This window comes from Lissotriton vulgaris, unplaced genomic scaffold (genome assembly GCF_964263255.1).
Source record: "Lissotriton vulgaris unplaced genomic scaffold, aLisVul1.2 SCAFFOLD_474, whole genome shotgun sequence".
Classification (NCBI taxonomy): Eukaryota; Metazoa; Chordata; class Amphibia; order Caudata; family Salamandridae; genus Lissotriton; species Lissotriton vulgaris.
In genome coordinates, this window is record NW_028248784.1 from 650287 (window position 1) to 667345 (window position 17059).

Consider the following 17059-nt stretch of genomic DNA (forward strand, 5'->3'; position numbering starts at 1 on the left):
CCTAAACCCTAAAACTACCCTTGTATCCCATACCCCAAAACTATATCTGAACCCTTAAAATACCCAAACACCCCAAAACATATACCTCAGTACCCCAAAACATATACCCCTATACCCATACTTACCTTATCCAAACATTAAAAAAAAAACCATGCTTTTACCATTCATGCATTTACAACGAATTTCGTTGTAAATGTATGCGTGGTAAAAGCATATAAAATGTAATGCCATGCTTTATAATGGCATTGCGGAGTCATGGTACTTTTGTAATGAAAGTATGCGGAGTGATGGTATGCGGAAAGAAAGTTATGGAATAATGGGTGTTTACCCTCCCCCGGTAAGTACATTGGTGGCACGGCGGCCCACATCTCCAGCAACATACTCATATTTTTTCATCACCCATTTGAAAAATGCACAGGTCTCTCTCATTGATGGCCAGCACCGACATACACTTTTAGACACACCTCCCACCACAAGTTCTAGAATTGCAAACTTTAGAGCTGGGGAGCTACGTTCGAATCTCGGCATCAGCTCAACATCCTGTGATTCCAGGCAAATCGCTTTGTCTCCCCGTGCCTACCACAAATGAATGTGTTCTTCTGTAATGTAAATTGTGCTCATGCCATGTTGTCGAGTTCGAGCTATATAATATTGCAAGGATAAATAAAGTAGGGAAACTCGAGGTCACACACTACTGAACGCGCACTCTTTAGTACATCAGCAGTGCACTGTGAATCGGAGCGTTTCACAGGCCTGTCACAGATAAGAAATGCTATCAAAACGAAATCCTACAAAACAATATACTACTGGCCGGCAGCAATTCATACCCGGACGTCGGCACGGGCTGCTAGTATAGGATAAATCAAAATGTTACCCTTTTATTTATGTATATTCCCCTGTTTTAACACTGAACACTGTTTTATACAACAAATGTCTTATTTATTCCAAATTGTATACCCCAGTGCCCATACCACATATTAAAATATACTATATTACATTTCATTGCATAAATTAAAAATTGTATTTGAAAACAATATTCATATCAAATCCAATACATCATCACAAGTTTATCAAAATGTTATTAACCAAATCTGTTTGCTCTATAAGGTGATGACTTCTAATGTGTAAACACACGGTTGACTAGAACCCTAACTCCACAAACAGTGTTAGTCTTATCCCGAGTATATTTGAACATTGTTCTTCATTTTTTTAGATACATCTATGCTTTAAAAAAAGAAATCTTAAGACCTGAAGAAGGTGAGGTGAACCAACCAATGCTACCAAAACGCCACGTCGACAACTTAGAATAAGACTAACACTGTTTGTGGAATTATGTTTATAGTCAGCCGTGTGTTTACAAATTAGAACAACAAAGGAAACTGCAAAATTATACGAAAGCAAAATAAAATCAGTGCAACTTTCACTAGACTCAGACATCCTAAACATATTCAAACGGGGCAAGGGATTTTTAAATGGCTTTAATCACGGAGAATTTGCGGAACCAAATAGCCACAAATCCAAAATTTACAGAAAAAAAAGAAGAATTCAGTTGGACGAGGGAGTCTTTTTCTGACGTTGCCTCTTTTGGATCGGCAGTTCCAATATTGGAACCACAGATCCAAACGCTTCATTAGCTAGCTGCAAGAGAAAGATTTATTTTGTGGCCATCATTCGAGGACACGGATAGGGCATAGTTCATGCCACAGTACAGGACTACCAGAACAAGCTTCACCAATCCATACTTCATCATACTAGGTTCAAGGTCATAGGTTCAAAACAGCAGACCCCAGGAGAGGAGGTATGGCTCAGAGAAGTTTGCCTTGGGTTTGCAGTACCTAAGACAGAACCTTGTCCAGGGTCTGTGAATCCAGAATCTAGATTTTAAAAAACACAACCACTGGCCAAAGGCCAAGCTCTGTGGGCCACCTACTGTGCCTAGATGGGTTGGCCACCAATGGTGGGTTAGGTACAAGGCCTAGCTGCTTTTTAGTGACTCCTACTCAACTGAATCACATTTGTTGGTTTTATTCACTGTGAAAGATAATTGTATATATAACGTTAATATTATAAACATACACAATATTGAATAAACTAAACAAAATGATAAAATAATGTGTTTATGCACATGGACGTGTGAATTATAATCACACTGTAGTATTTCTTTTATGTTTATTTGGAAGCCGAATCATGTGACATAAAAAAATGATGGCTCATACAGAAACAATGTTGTGGTACAGGCTTTTTAGCGATAATATGTCACATTGTAAGTGTGCCTTAATAAAGGGTGCTGAGTTAGGCTTCATGTGAGTTGAGTGCTGAGTTCTGGAGTTGGAGAGCACGAGAAATCATCAAGACACCCTGCTGCAGACTGTATGGCTCATGCCAAGGTGCTAGGTTAGTGGTGCAATCCACTCGCAACCAGTCAGTCATCACAGCGGCCTAGTTCACTCAGGCTCCGGGCTGGTGCTTGAGCAGAACTTTGGAAGACTGCATCAGCACAAACCACTTGTATGCTGCTTTAGGGTTGCAGCAGCACAGTACACTAGGGCACAATTTCAGAACTGTTCTACAGTGCAGGTAGTTAAGTGGGAAAGACTGCTCTCCAATCTAGGAGTACGCAGATTGTTCTCCGGAGTCTCTCTGGGTGGATGGACTCTCAGCTCCAGGGAAAGCTACTTCTGGATTTCAAAATCTCCTACAGGGTTGGTGCATTCCATCCCTCTCTCAGCAGGCAGTTTAGCTGTCAGGCGCTTCAGGACAGACAAACAGCTCTTCCTTCTAGGTCAGAGTACAGGTGATATCCCCTCAGCTCTGGGATGCTAGCTATCAATCTACACAGAAGTGCTCAGAGTAATCTGGGGAGCGCTCCTTTTTTTTAGTCAGTGAGAACTTGGGAATGGCACCACAAGTGGGTCAGCAGGTCTCACTTTTATACAACTAAAGCAGACATGGGATGTGGATTTTCCTAACCGATTTGGAGTGATTCTTCTTTCATGTCTCCGCTCCAAGCTGTTCTCCTAACACATCCTTTGGGTAAAGTGATGCACCTCACAGTAGGGTGATATCCAGTTTGGAGCAACGACAACAGAGGCACAAAGAGGGGAGAGCTTTCTGCTGAGGGATGAAGTGGCTATTATTCCAACACCTTCAATCATAAACGTTCATCTTCCCTTCAACACCAGAGTGACTGCCACCACACTTAAAATCTTTGAAGAGTTGCTTTACCCACTGCTAACAATATACATGGAGAGGGCATTGGGTCCACCATTTTTCACCATTAGCTTCCTTTGTAAAGAATATTTCAGACAATGGTCTCAGATTCTGACAATCATGACTAGCATCTGCCCTGTGGAGTATTCATCTCTCACCTAATGCTATTGGCCGTTTAAGTGTATCCTTCCACCTCCACTGGAGTACTTGCCATGAACTGCATGAGGCACTACTTTACAACTGAAGCTGGCTCCCAATGTATGTTTCGCTCTAAGGTGCTATCACCTAATGCATTAGCATGCTAAACCTAGAACTTTTGGCATTGACATTGCTTGTTATAAATGCTGTAAATTTTTGAGATTACTATCCTTAACAGACTGTCAACAACTGTATTATTTTCCATTTGTTAATCTCTCAAAACACAAGCTCTGCCAAGCGCCCCAACACCCTTTGGGCTTACTATGCACTAAACAAAACCACAAATACATTTTGGTCAGATTTATGCAGGGAAAAGTTTAGGAGGTTGAAAAAACAAGCTTTTCCCATTCAAGTTCAAATAGAAAATGTTGCTGTCTGCTACAGCAAAAACTGATGAGTGGACTTACTTTTCATGAAAGAAGAGCTTCACTCAATATGCAGTATTGGTTTGGTGTAAATCCATTCAGTGGGTTTCGAGATATTACAGTGCTAAACATGTAATGAATGGGCATCAAAGAGTTTAAATTTCGAGATATCTTGTTCGTTTGAGTGCTCCACTAGCCTTAAACCTGGGATTGATGACCCAATTGAAAAAAGGTCATAGGATGAGGGAGCATTTATTCCTATCATCCATTACAGGTCAATGCACCCAAAGCTCGGTATGAGGATCAGAAGGCTTTCGTTGTCTGACTAAGGACTCAGTCCCTGTGTCCTGCAAAGCCGACATGGATGAACCAGTAAGGTACAGGGACCTTATGCCCTGGCCAATGGGAACACCTCCCCAAAAGAGAGATAAATTATATAATTTATCATGGGATTCAAGACCCTCCATGACTGGAACTGTGAACCAGAGATCATCATACGGTCCTCAAACTCGGGTTTGAGGACCCAATTTCAATTATCCGGCTCAGATTCTCCACATCGACCCATCCGCCCCCCACACCCGCCAACCCCCAAGTCTTTCAACCGCCCTCCATTCCTGGTTTGAAGACTGTTCAAGGACTGAAATTCAAAGAATATACAAACGTGTTGAGCATATAAATTTAGACATATATATATATATATATATATATATATACATATATATAAAGACTATGGGCTAGCAAATGTACAGTGAGGTACACAGGAGCTTAATAGTGAACAGCTATAAGGAGCATTTACAAAGCAGTGCAATACATGTATGGAGTCTATACTAATACACTGTGTGTAATATACATTTGTTTAATATTGATGGGCAAACAAAAAGTTTGATTTGGTGTACAGTGCTGAAGAACCCGCACACATAAGGGAGATGGTAAAAACAGTAAGAGAAAGATGGATAAGGGAATAACGTACAAGGCAGAGGAAGTGAGTGAACCATATATGAAAGAGAGCGGTGCATGTAGTGGACAGATAGCAAGATAGCAACGGAGTTACTCGGTTAAGGATGGGCGATGAAAAGGACAACAGGTGACAGCAAAAGAATCAGAGGGAGTAAAAGAGGAGAAAAAATGGGGTAGAGCAAGACAAATGGAGAGCGTGGAGGTAAATGATGGGGAAAGGTGGTGGGAGCAAGAGGGAATTAAGATTGAGTAAGTGAGAAGAGACTGAGTGGGTGGATGATAGAACACCTGTACAAACAGACAGAGGAGTGGAAAGGGAGATTGGACCGAAAGAATATTGAAAGTTGCCTTACCAATGGATTTGGCATCATAGAACGTTCTGGAAAAGAGCACGACAGTCACTTCATGGCTGCAGTTCTTCTCCTGCCAGAGAAGGGAAAGGAGTGCACATATTAAGCACCACTTAGCTAGATTTACACCAAATATGAAATAATCATCTGCACCTTTTCAGAATCATCCCCGATTTTACATTGAATCCAACGCAATACACTTGCCTTTGATCTGAGGCACAGAAGACAGAGGGTGTTTGACAGTATAGTGCCCCAAATAAAAAATAAAGACAGGGTGATACTGCACAGGCAAGCAAATGCTTGCATCGCCACCCAGAGTGACACAGTCAGTGGCGCGCACAAATAGAAAACAAACAAGACTCGTCCATTCTACTAATATAAAGGTTATATCCCCAACGCATCAGGAGTAGGTCGATTGGTATTTCCTGGTGATCAAATACTCAGAGTCTCCTTACCCCTATCCAAAAAACTAATTTTTTGATTAAATAGAAGTCCTAATTCATTGAAGTTCCCTCAAGTACTATTTAATTAGTCAACTGGTTTAATCACTATGGTCATGAGAATTCTTTAAATAGTATCTAACTAAATATTCAAGCCACTGTTGTCAGGAGTTGCGGAGTCTGTGCCCATTCTGCGCTCTCGATGATGTGAATTGTCATCATTATGTGCTAAAACCCATGCTTCAGGGTTCCATCGGTGGTAGAGATGTTGGGTGAATGGTGGCTATACCCGGCCTTATGAGTGAGCTACACTATAAAATGGCCATCGCAATTACCTTGAACATCGGAGCAGATTACTGACAGGGAGATTAGGAGCAGCTTGCCGGTACAAGAAAGTCGAAGGTTCGCGGGCGAGCGTCTACTATTAGGACCTTTGCAATGTGACCGTGTTTTTGGAATCCTTTGGCTTTCTCGTATTGCTGTTAAGAACCACACCAGTTTTTGCAGCGGTTGATAGAGGAGGAAGGAGCTACGGTTTGAAACATTCTTGCAGTGCAGGGGCTACTTGTTTTTCCGAGGACATTATGCTCTCTCTCCGAGCAGCACGTTGTGCGCGGAGAGACTTCCGTATATTCAATTCAATCTCACTTTCACCTAGCACTCTGGGCTGACTGTGCTTCGTGGTGCAGGCTACTCCTGACTCTTGTTCTTTTCAGCAGGGTCATTCCATTTATTTTGCTGCTCCTTTGAAGGGGATTTGATTGTGCCATATTTACTTCACTGTGTGTATTATTTGAGTTCGGGCTGAGATTAAGTCTAAGTCTAGAGGCACTATGAGTTGGGCTGAGTGCTAAGTCCAGTCTGTGTGGCCATTTGATTTCAGTTCATGTAAAGTCTGTACCAGTGTTTACAAAACATGCATAAACAGCCAACCTAGACTAAGATATGTAATTGTTTATACACCCTTGCTAATTGAAGTGTTAACAAGGGTCTTGTGTGAGTATTGCTAATCTATGCAGCTAAAGGAATTAAGAAATGCATTCTGACTCAAATAATGCCACAGAATTTACATTGATTGCATGACTGCTGAAAAGTGTTTTACTTGAGTTTGACCTATTACAAGTTTTGGCTGGTTGCTTTTTGTTTTGTAGGTCTCCTTCCGCTGTGTATCTTCCCTATTTCCCTTTCCCCAACTAGCCACACCAATCCTCTGTTACTGTATAACCAGAGCCAAAGCTGCTTGAAGGTGGGCCTCTGAGGGGTACTGTTCCTGAGGATCTCAGGGTATGACAGAATAGTAGACACACAAATATATGATCCTCCTGGGGAGCATCAACCAGCATGGCATCATTAGATGATTTATATGTCATGATAGCCAAGTTGATGGGTGAGATCATGTCATACCGACCAGAACCTTCAGCACCAGTGGCTAGAGTGGATAATTTACAAAATAGAATAGACGCCAACCCTATTCCATTGACATCACTGAGACGGAACGTGAGAACTCCTATCCCACCCACTGTGCTAGTAACAGTACCTTCCTCAGTTCCATTAGCTCCTCCTGTGAGGTTCTTCCGTGATCCTAATAAGGTTCAGGTTCTCATTAAACAAATTCAAATGCACTTCATGGTAAGGCCTCAATCATGAGCAGCCTTTTTTATATCTTATTTGGGAGGGGATGCAGCAGCCTGGGCTACACCTTTAGTCAATGAGGACAAAACTTTGTTATACCACTGGTCCAGTTTCAAAATAGAGTTTGAGAAACTGTTTGACCGTCCAACTGTTTCGCAGTCAGCTGACCGAGAACTATTAAACCTACAGCAGGGCAACAAAGATTTTGTTACTTACTCAACACATTTTAATCGTTTGGTGGCAGAAACAGGGTAGCCTTAAGAGAAAAGAGCTGCTCTCTAATACAGAGGACTGAAAGAGGAAATGAAAGACATCATGGCACAGGTTGTGGTTCACAGCCTGTTACTTATTCAGACCTCATAAATCTGACCTTAAGGTTAGATAATAGTTTGACAGAGCCTAAAGTAGAAAGGAAGAAGACAGAAACCAAAACATTCAATTGAACAAAACCTAGCCCAGTTGAGAACAACACAGAACCAATGGAAATCGGTGGGGTGCTTGGACCATTGTCCAAGGAAGAAAGAGAGAATTGCAATAAGAACAGCTTATGCTTATATTGTGGAGATAAAGTATATTTGAGAGTGCCCTAGACAGCCCAACTCTACTAAGAGTAAGGGTTCAGAAAACAAGCAATACTGCCACAGAAATAGGAGTATGACAAGGGATCATAGGAGGTGTCTCAAGAACAAAGTGATGCCAAACTTTACAGAGTGCGGTACAACATTTAATACTCAAGACAGAAATTGAGATCCCAGTGCAAGGAATACAGCAGGGGGAGGCAATGATAGATTCTGTAGCTACAGGAAATTTTACTGAATCTATTACAGTTATCAACTCTCAATAAGAACAAACCAGAGATGGTTATAGCGGTGGATGGGACCATATTATCTTCAGGCCCTATTACAAAACATAGTGAATTGGTGGATTGAAATTGCATGGACCATCAAGTACATAATCAAGAAACAATTCAGTTTGATGTTATCAGTGCTCCCCAATTTAAACTGATTTAGGGGATGCCGTGGCTAGCGCTGCATACTCCTATCATTGATTGGAATCATTAAAGCATTGAGTTCAATTAAACCTTTTGTTGTTAAGTTTTTAATCAATCACAGGAGGCTAAGTCGGTGAACACACACTTGCATCATGAGTCAGCAACAGCAGCAGAAAAATAAACAGTCCTGCCCAAACTGTATTCTGCCTATTTATACGTATTTAGCCAGAGTAGTGGAGAAACACTGTCACCCCATCAGTCCTAAGACTGCCAGACAGACCTGGGTTCTGGAGCCTAAGTACCTTGCAGTCGTATACCATACTCTCATGGAGAAGGAGATTCAGCATTTAAAGGAGTTTATCGACAAGTATTTAGTGAATGGATTTATACATCCTTCCAAATTTCCTGCCGCCTCTCCCCTGTTTTTCAGCCCGAAGCCCAATGGGGAGTTAGGTGCATGCAAAGACTACAGAGCATTGAATGCGATAACCATTAAAAAATTTACTGCTTCCACTCATCTCAATCCTCTTGGATCAGGTGAGATCAACAACAGTCTATACCAGATTGGATCTCAGAGGTGCATATCATCTGGTACTCATTAGAGAGGGAGATAAGTGGAAGACTCTTTTCCACACCGGATTCCGTCTTTACGAATATTGTGTAATGTCCTTCACCCTCTGCAATGCCCCAGCAGCTTATCTGTATTTTCTAAACAAGGTCTTGCAAAATTACCTGGATCTGTTTGTAATCATTTATATAGATGACATTTTGATTTACTCCCAAACGCAACAGGACCATATTCAACATGTTAAAACTACCTTGGGATCATTGAGACAGCATGGTCTTTGCTGCAAATTGTCAAAATGTGAATTTCATGTAACCTGTGTGAAAGGCTTGGGTTTTATGCTAATTACCCAAGGTTTGCAGATGTGTCAGAGAGGAAAAGTACAAGCAGTGCGTGATTGGCCCACCCCACAAAATGCCAAAAACATACAGAAATATTTGGGGTTTGCTAATTTTTACCACCATTTTATTCCTCAGTTTTCTGCCATTATTGTCCCAATCACAAGATTGATGTGAAAAATCCTGGGTTTAAGTAGTCTTCTGAGTATGAGAAGGAGTTCTATAACCTAAAGGAAGCCTTCACTTCAGCTCTTGTACTGGCTCACACAAATGTAGTCGAACCCTTTATTGTAGAAGCTGATGCCTCAAATGAGGCTATGGGAGCAATTTTGTCACAATGAAACCCCATATGGGGGCAAAGGCATCCTGTTGCCTATCTTTCAAAGAGGTTGAACGCAGCAGAGATTAACTATACAATAGCAGAGAAAGAACTTTTGGCTATCAACCTAGCATTTAAAGAATGGCAGGCACTATTTGTTGGGGGCCAGAAATTCAGTAACTGTATACACTGATCACTGCAACGTATACTTTCTGAAGTCAAACAGAGCCTTCACCCCTCGCCAACTGCGTTGGACCCTTTATTCCTCAGAATACAATTTTGTAGTGATCGTCCGTCCAGGTACAAAAAACAGAAAGGCAGATTCCTTCTCTAGATACCATGAGTGTGCCATAATACAGAGAACAGAACCCTCATATTTCATCATTCAAGCCCAACATTTTATAGGGGCAAATACCATACACTAATTCCTAGATGATGCTCTACAAGCCATTCCGTAGGTGGAACTTGCTAAATAGGTAGCACCTTTCATGGCTCACAATTGTATGTCCCCACCCACTCTCTTAGAATTCAGACATTACAATGGTTTCATGTATGCTCGGACATACAGGCCAAGCAAAAACACAAGACAATGTGTTACGTCATTTTTGGTGGCCTGAATTGAAGAAGGATGTAAAGGAATATATTATGAACTGTGATATGAGACAGTTCCAGACAGAGAGGGTTGTTACTTCCATTGAGAACCCCAGAAAGAATGTGGGAAGGTATATCTGTTGATTTCATGGTGGGATTACCCATGTTATGGTGGCAATTGACAGGTTGTCAAAAATGGCAGATTTGATGACCTGCATTGGTGTTCCCACACCCTCTCGTTTGAATCAGTTTATGATGTAACATGTAGTGTTGTTACATGACCTTCCACGTATGATTACATCAGACCGTGAAACTCAGTTTACCTCACAGTTTTGGAAGGCATGGTGTGCTACATTAGGCATCAAATCATCTTTATCCACTAGTTTTCACCCTCAAAGTGACTGACAAACAGAGAGAGAATTGGTGTATTAAGCAATATTTCAATTGTTTCCTTCAAGACAACCCTAAGGAATGGAAGGAGATTCTATGGCTTGCTGATTTTAGATACAATGTGGTACCTTATTCTTCTACTGGGGTCTCTCCGTTCTATTACGTGTAGTTAACATCCACATTACTTGCCTTTATTGATACTATACCAGCAGGATTCAGTAGCTCATATAGTAGAACATATAAGACTATTGTCTGACACATAAACATGTGATAGCAGCTAAAGAGCAGTACAAACGATTTGCTGATATGAAGCGACAAAAAGGGCCACAATATGAAGAAGTTAACAGGGTGTGGTTGTCCACCAAGAATCTAAAATTCAAAGTGCAACACAAGTTCCAACAGTTTGTGGGACCATTTGTTATCCTCAAAAGAATCAATTCAGTCAGTTATTGATCGCAGTTGTAATCTTGGTTGATCTCTGGGACCACTGCCTGCTGTTAAAAAATATTTTCTCAAACACTCACAAAGTTTACCACCTACTTGAAGTAGGTGATAAACTGCGAGCATTTTGAGGCAGCAAATTCAGTCGCAAAACAATAGTACATGGCAGTGAGTCTCGCTATTAGGAAGGGCCCCTTCCTAATAGCGAGAGTCGCAAGCGTTATTTTGCGAGTCAGTGACTCGCAAAATAGCATTTGTACAAGCCATTAACCTTTTTTGAGGTCGCAAACGGGCCGATCTCTTGTTTGCAACCGCAAAAAAGTGTAGTACATCTGGCTATAAATTGTATATCTACACAAATGAGTCTTCTGCCTACATGGGATGCTTTCAAACAAAATGACAAAGGTGTGTATGTGAAATGTGTACAGTCTCAAATTAGGAACTTCTGTTCAAAGAAAGTAACCCTACAGTAGTAAGATTGGGCATTGATCACAACAAAATAGAATATTAAAGCCTTGAGTTGAGTATCCAGACCAACCTTTGAGACTTGAACTAGAAATCTAAAGCTTTGAGCACCTGCAGAATTGGTGTCAACGAAGAAGAGGGAACATAATTGGTAGTGAGGCACCAGTTTCAAAGTAAGTTCCTGAACAATCCATCAGACACAATGACACCCTTTGCTGAGGTAATAGGGCCAGCGTATCTTACTACCAAGCAAAGATCTTGAGCATAAACCAACATACAATATGAAACTAAATGAAGACAGCATGATGAGAGCCAGGGCAATGGGTGAAAACAGAGAGCAGCATAATAAGGAATTGTGTAAGTAATATTAGAACAGACACAGAATTTTTACTCCGACAGATATAAACGATCGCATGGACTACAAGCCAGATAAATGTAATTGCTGGATGAAAAGCAAGAGTTGTTGGGTATGTTATTTGTAATATGTTTATGTTTGTTTTGAAATGTTTTTGAACAAGACTTATTGGAGTAAATGCTGGGACACTGAGCAGCTATCACATAAACAGCCGTGACACAGTCTTCTATTTCATAGTACTGATTCATTTTCTTGCACAATTGACTTATATATTAATATACTGCAAATATTACTTAAAATATGTAAAGAGCAGATTTTATTTACCGTGCAAAATAATCCAAACAATAACAGATAACATGAAAAGTAGAAAGATGTGCCATTTTAGAAAGACAAAGACAAAAAAACAAGAAAAGAGAACAAAAGGCAAATAACCTTACAAATACAATACAAAGTAAAGAGAAAGATTGAGAGAAAATAACTAAAATGGGAAAAACAACAACGTGAAATCACTAGGAGAAAATGGGAAATAAAAAGAAAGAGAAAAAAATAAAGAGAATAAGAGGAAAAGAATGAGACTAGATATGAAACGATACAAAAAGAAGAGGGATGAAGGAGCAAACAACAGGCAGAGCACAAGAGCACAATACAAGCATACAGAAAGCACACATTGGAATGGAAGCAGAGTGAGAGTCTGCAGGGTGCAGGTGACAAACTCCCAAGGAGCAAATGCCAAGAGAAATAAGTACAAGTGAGGTCTCCATGGGAAAACTATTCAGATAATAGACCTACCTTCCACTTTGTGAAGAGATCTGATAAGAAGCCATTCACTGCCTTTTCGAAGTACAGGTCACCTGTGACAGAGCAGAGAACGAGGAAATCGTGAAGAAAGCCATTAACCATGTGGCATCACACAGCACACAAGCACATGAAAGGTAATTAGGACTCACTGGGTCAAAGTCTCACAATGTATGGTAAAAGTGCAAGGGTCAGTGCCATGGCTGGCTGGACATGATGGTGTACACTGATCTGACATCTCCCTGAAACCCCCACCATCTGTCATCATTCTACTATTGCCGGTCCCCCACTGAGGGCACATGTGGATGACCGAGGATACAGAAAGGAAGAAGGCCCGCTGTAGCCAAAACTCAGGCTTCCACTGCACCAGACACTATTGAGGATGAGCCTACTGTAACATGGCGATCGGAACAGGTGGCCTCAACTAATACTGCTGTTGTGTGCTCGCCTGGGGTGTTGCGGGTGCTGTGCATCACCAGTGGGCACCTGGTGAGTGGCGGGGTACCGGGCCCGTGTCAGTGTAGGCCCCCCTTCCTGAGAAAGCGGATGAGAAGAGCCTGGTGCCAGGAACTGGGGGCACTGCCTGGCCCCATATGTGCTGGAGACAGTAGCCGTGGCAGCGCCGCAACGGCTGCAAGCAGGTGAGCTGAGTAATTCCATGGAATGAGCCGGGGTATCCTTTCTTTCCACTCTCCCTACAGAGAAGGAGAAAAAGACAGAGCAATGTGGACCAGGATGGATGGCTTCGCCTGTCAACAGGGCAATGGGCCTAGAAGCAGGGAACTAAATGAGGTAGTGAGAAGGCAGTCTAGTGCTGAGGAGAGGATCCCCCCTGTAAGCCGCTGGAGAGTTGAATTTGATATTGTTGCTTGAGCACAGGACCCATGGTCCCCAGAGGCAGAGGCCACGGTGGAAATGCATGCCAGGTGGTGGTAGGTGAACCCAGTAGTCCTAACAGATCAAACGGGGGCATTTTCTCCGTTCTTTTGCCAAACTCAATGACTCAACAACTGGATATTACACAGGCCTTAGAAGAATCCAATTTAAGTATCTCCATAGTGTCAATTGCCACCCACTAGGCTATGGCACATGGATAGAGCATGCTCCCCTAGTTGCCCATGGGGTGCTTTTTGCATGCAATCTGGTCTTGCCTGGTAACTGCATGTTAATGGCAACCAATTCATTCTGAACTAGAAAGAGTGGTGTGATACCCGGCGGCACTGGATCCTAAAGTAGCAATTTTTGGCATTATTGACTGCTCGAAAGGCACTGCAAGCTCAAAGACCCTAGTGGGGATAGGACTCCTAGTGGCTAAGAATGACATACCAAGAAGATGAGGAATGTGGATCACCCGCATTACCAGAGTGCAGAAGTGGTACAAATAATTATCAACAGAGAAGGCTATTTACAAAGGGCATGAATGTATAAGGAAATACTGGAATAGCTGGGACCTCTGGTGGCAAGAAGCAGGCCTCAACGGGCAGGATTCAGGGATGCAAACTTAAGTTGGTTGTCAACTCTGGTTATAACCAGAAGAACCAGATAGGAAGGGGTGGGAATGGTGGGGGAACTGAAACATAAACTCAATGTATGAAACTTTCATATGGTATACCATGCCTGATGGTATGCACAATATCTATAATATTAAAGGGAAATAAAACAATGTTTTTTTTAATTAAGAGTGCAAGGGTCAGGCCAGGAACATTCACTGGATTTACTGGGTTTGAGGTATCGTCAGGTGCCTCCTTTCTGGAAGGAAATGTTGCCAGTGATTAGCTTCCCCAAGCAAAGCCGGTTGGTATCAGAGACATGGAGCTCTAGTGAGTCTGAGGCACAGATAGGGTGCCAATTGCTAGTTATTCCTCAAGTATTAAACTCTTAACACCCAAGAATTGGAAAATTAAGCGCAGACTATTTGTTTAATACCTGTTGAATAATATGCTATTTTCAAATGCACCAACTAACCTGGCCAGCTCCTTTATTTTAAAATGTTATTTTAAGTCATGCACAGGTCAACTTCCCCTTTGTACCTTTGTATGCAGAAAATATGCTGTTTTACATCATGTAATTGACTTTTAAGTCTTATTTTCACATTTACATTTGTGATAACGTTTTTTATGTAGCACATGCACAGTCAGGTGGGCACATCAAAGCACTAATAAAAATATCACTACTACAACCCTTAGGGAACCCTGCATTTAAAGGTGCTCTTCTGTCCCATGGCATACTCAAGACAAGAAACAGCATCAGTGATATTACTTGATGCATTTCAAATATAAAGGGAAATATCAGAGATACTTAGATCAGCATTTGTATCGAGTAGTATGAGTTTTACTGCATGGCAGGTGAAATACATGTGTTATTTGTTTCATGAAATGATCTTGTTTTCTGCTATGAAATGATAGGTAGGTATGCATAAATGTGTTGTCCATATGTAAAAATCAACACTGCACAACGCATTGCATCATCTATTTACAAGTAAATGGCAAAGATTGTACCTTGGCTAAGACTGCAAGAAAAGAGAATGCTTCAAACACCTATGACCATAAATGAAGGTCCAATGGTGCAGAAGTGACATTTTTGACTGTGCTCATGAGCTCCACACCAATGTTGTAGAGACGTGTTCCCTTCCGGGCTCAAGAGAAGCAGCCTGGGTGTGCCGGGGTAGATGGTTGGTGTTGTACAAAATGAATAAACAAGTGCCATTTTCATAGTTCAGGAGTTTGAGGTCTGTGCTCATTACTGCTCCATGAACCACTGGGGTTATTGTCCCACAAGCCACGCTCGTCATCTAGTCTAAATGGAGCTGCTCATGTGACTAGGGGTGGCCACTCCGATAATTTCATGACTCTCATGATACAGCACCAATGGGTCTCTCACCATGAGCTCTCTTTAAGGTGCATCAGTGTCTCTCAAGATGTCCCTCGCCACTCAGTGCACCTCACCATTTATTTCTGCATTTTACTCTGTGTCCAATCCAGATCATTCCATTCCTCTCTTCTCCCGGGTACTGATATCTAACTGTATTGCTGCAATATCCCATACATACCATAGATGTCAAAGTCCCACATCTCACAGCTCATCTGGACTAAAATATACACCATTGCTGAAGTGGATCTGAAGACGACCTGTAGAAAGAGAGGGAAGCAATGGTTAATCAAAGGGAGACTGGGGGGAGGCTATCTAAAGAATCAGGATGGATCCTCTTCCAGGTGCACCTCTACATCTTGGGCTTTCTGTGTTTTGTTTTGGCACTCCTTGCTTGGAGGAAAGGAAGGACAACATAGGGATATGATCAATGATCTAAGAAAAGATGTTCTGGCGAAGGCATAATAATTTGGAGTTTAGCATCCACCCACGCAACCCCTCTACCACACACAATGGATTGATGACAACCACATCTAAATGAGACTGCGGGCAACCGGCTATACTCGCTAGCTAGTGACAGTACTCAAAGTTATGGAGGATGTAGAAAGTGGGGGAAGCTGAAAAACAGTTGACGAGCCAAAAATCTAATTAGGGCCGGAGGTTCACGGCACAGGAAGGGATATGGGTGAAGTGACCAACCAGCCCACTTGGTAGGAGGCATCACTTGAGTGCATTCTCATCATAAATTGGCCCATTGAATAATACGGGTACATCAAGGTATGACAAGATATCCAAAATAAATAAGGTTTTAAACGAAGTCTCTCAATGCAAAAGATTCAATACAACTCTCTGGCTAAAGAGAAAGCTATAAAAAATATGGTGCTCATCTTCTTGTGGACGTGTAGTTTGGTATGTGCTTCAAATGTAAACAGGCCAACCTTCGGGTTGGATAGATTGAGAGGATTGAAATGGAAAACTATAACAAAATCCTGTGGCTCCACCAGTGATCAAAGTTCTCTATTTGATTCCTGCACAGCATTCCTAAGGTGATCACGGGGTATTAGTGCTGGGAAAGAAGGAGTCTCTTTTGACAGATGCTTCACACTAGAGAGATAACCCAGGACAGTCAGAGAATTTACATTCTGAAGTGAAAAGAGGAGAAAAAAGTAATACGAACTGCAGAGGAATTTAAAGAACACTAGCCGGTTGCTACAGTACAGTAAGACTTCAAGCTAAAGATACTATTTAGGATTGAGGTCTGAAGCGAATGAATGGTATGGAGGTGATGTAAAAGGTCTCAGGCGCTCTCAGAGTCAGACAAAGGTCACAGGGATGTTTGGAGACTAAAGATAAGCTATGCAACATATGAATGAGGTGAAATAAAGTAATGCCAATGAGGGTCCTGTCCTTCTTGGCTATCACCTTAGGGCAACTGAGGAACAGCAATCTTGATATAAACAACAATACCAACCTCAGTATGTGGGCGTTATCTTCCGGTCACAATAGTTTGAAGTGAGCAGTTTACAAACCACAGCTGTACGTCCATGGCAGTCTTACTTCGTTTTGTTTGTAAGTTTATTTTCTGTAATTCACAGAGACTTACTGTCTGTCATTTTATCCCTTTGCAAAAGGAAGGGCAAGAGGTGATCCCACTGGTGTGATATGGGTGTTTTCTCAGCCCTCTTTTCGGTTCTCTGGGTAATGCCTCCCTCTCTGCATTGGCCAATTGCAACAGGATGTCACCACATACTGAGAGATGGGAGTTTCAGCAGCAGATGCTCGATCCTAT

At 41.8% G+C, this 17059-nt stretch overlaps 1 protein-coding gene across 1 annotated transcript in view; it reads right to left on the bottom strand.

Annotated features, from left to right (window-relative positions):
- Positions 1 to 17059, bottom strand: part of LOC147663828 (GATOR1 complex protein DEPDC5-like) — a 585638-nt gene that overhangs the window by 518711 nt on the left and 49868 nt on the right. Inside the window, exons 9-11 of the mRNA XM_086950176.1 lie at positions 15452 to 15530; positions 12397 to 12458; positions 5084 to 5153 (exon numbers count right to left, since the gene is read on the bottom strand). Of these exons, the coding sequence (XP_086806302.1) occupies positions 5084 to 5153; positions 12397 to 12458; positions 15452 to 15530 (211 nt within the window). The remainder of the gene's footprint in view (positions 1 to 5083; positions 5154 to 12396; positions 12459 to 15451; positions 15531 to 17059) is intronic.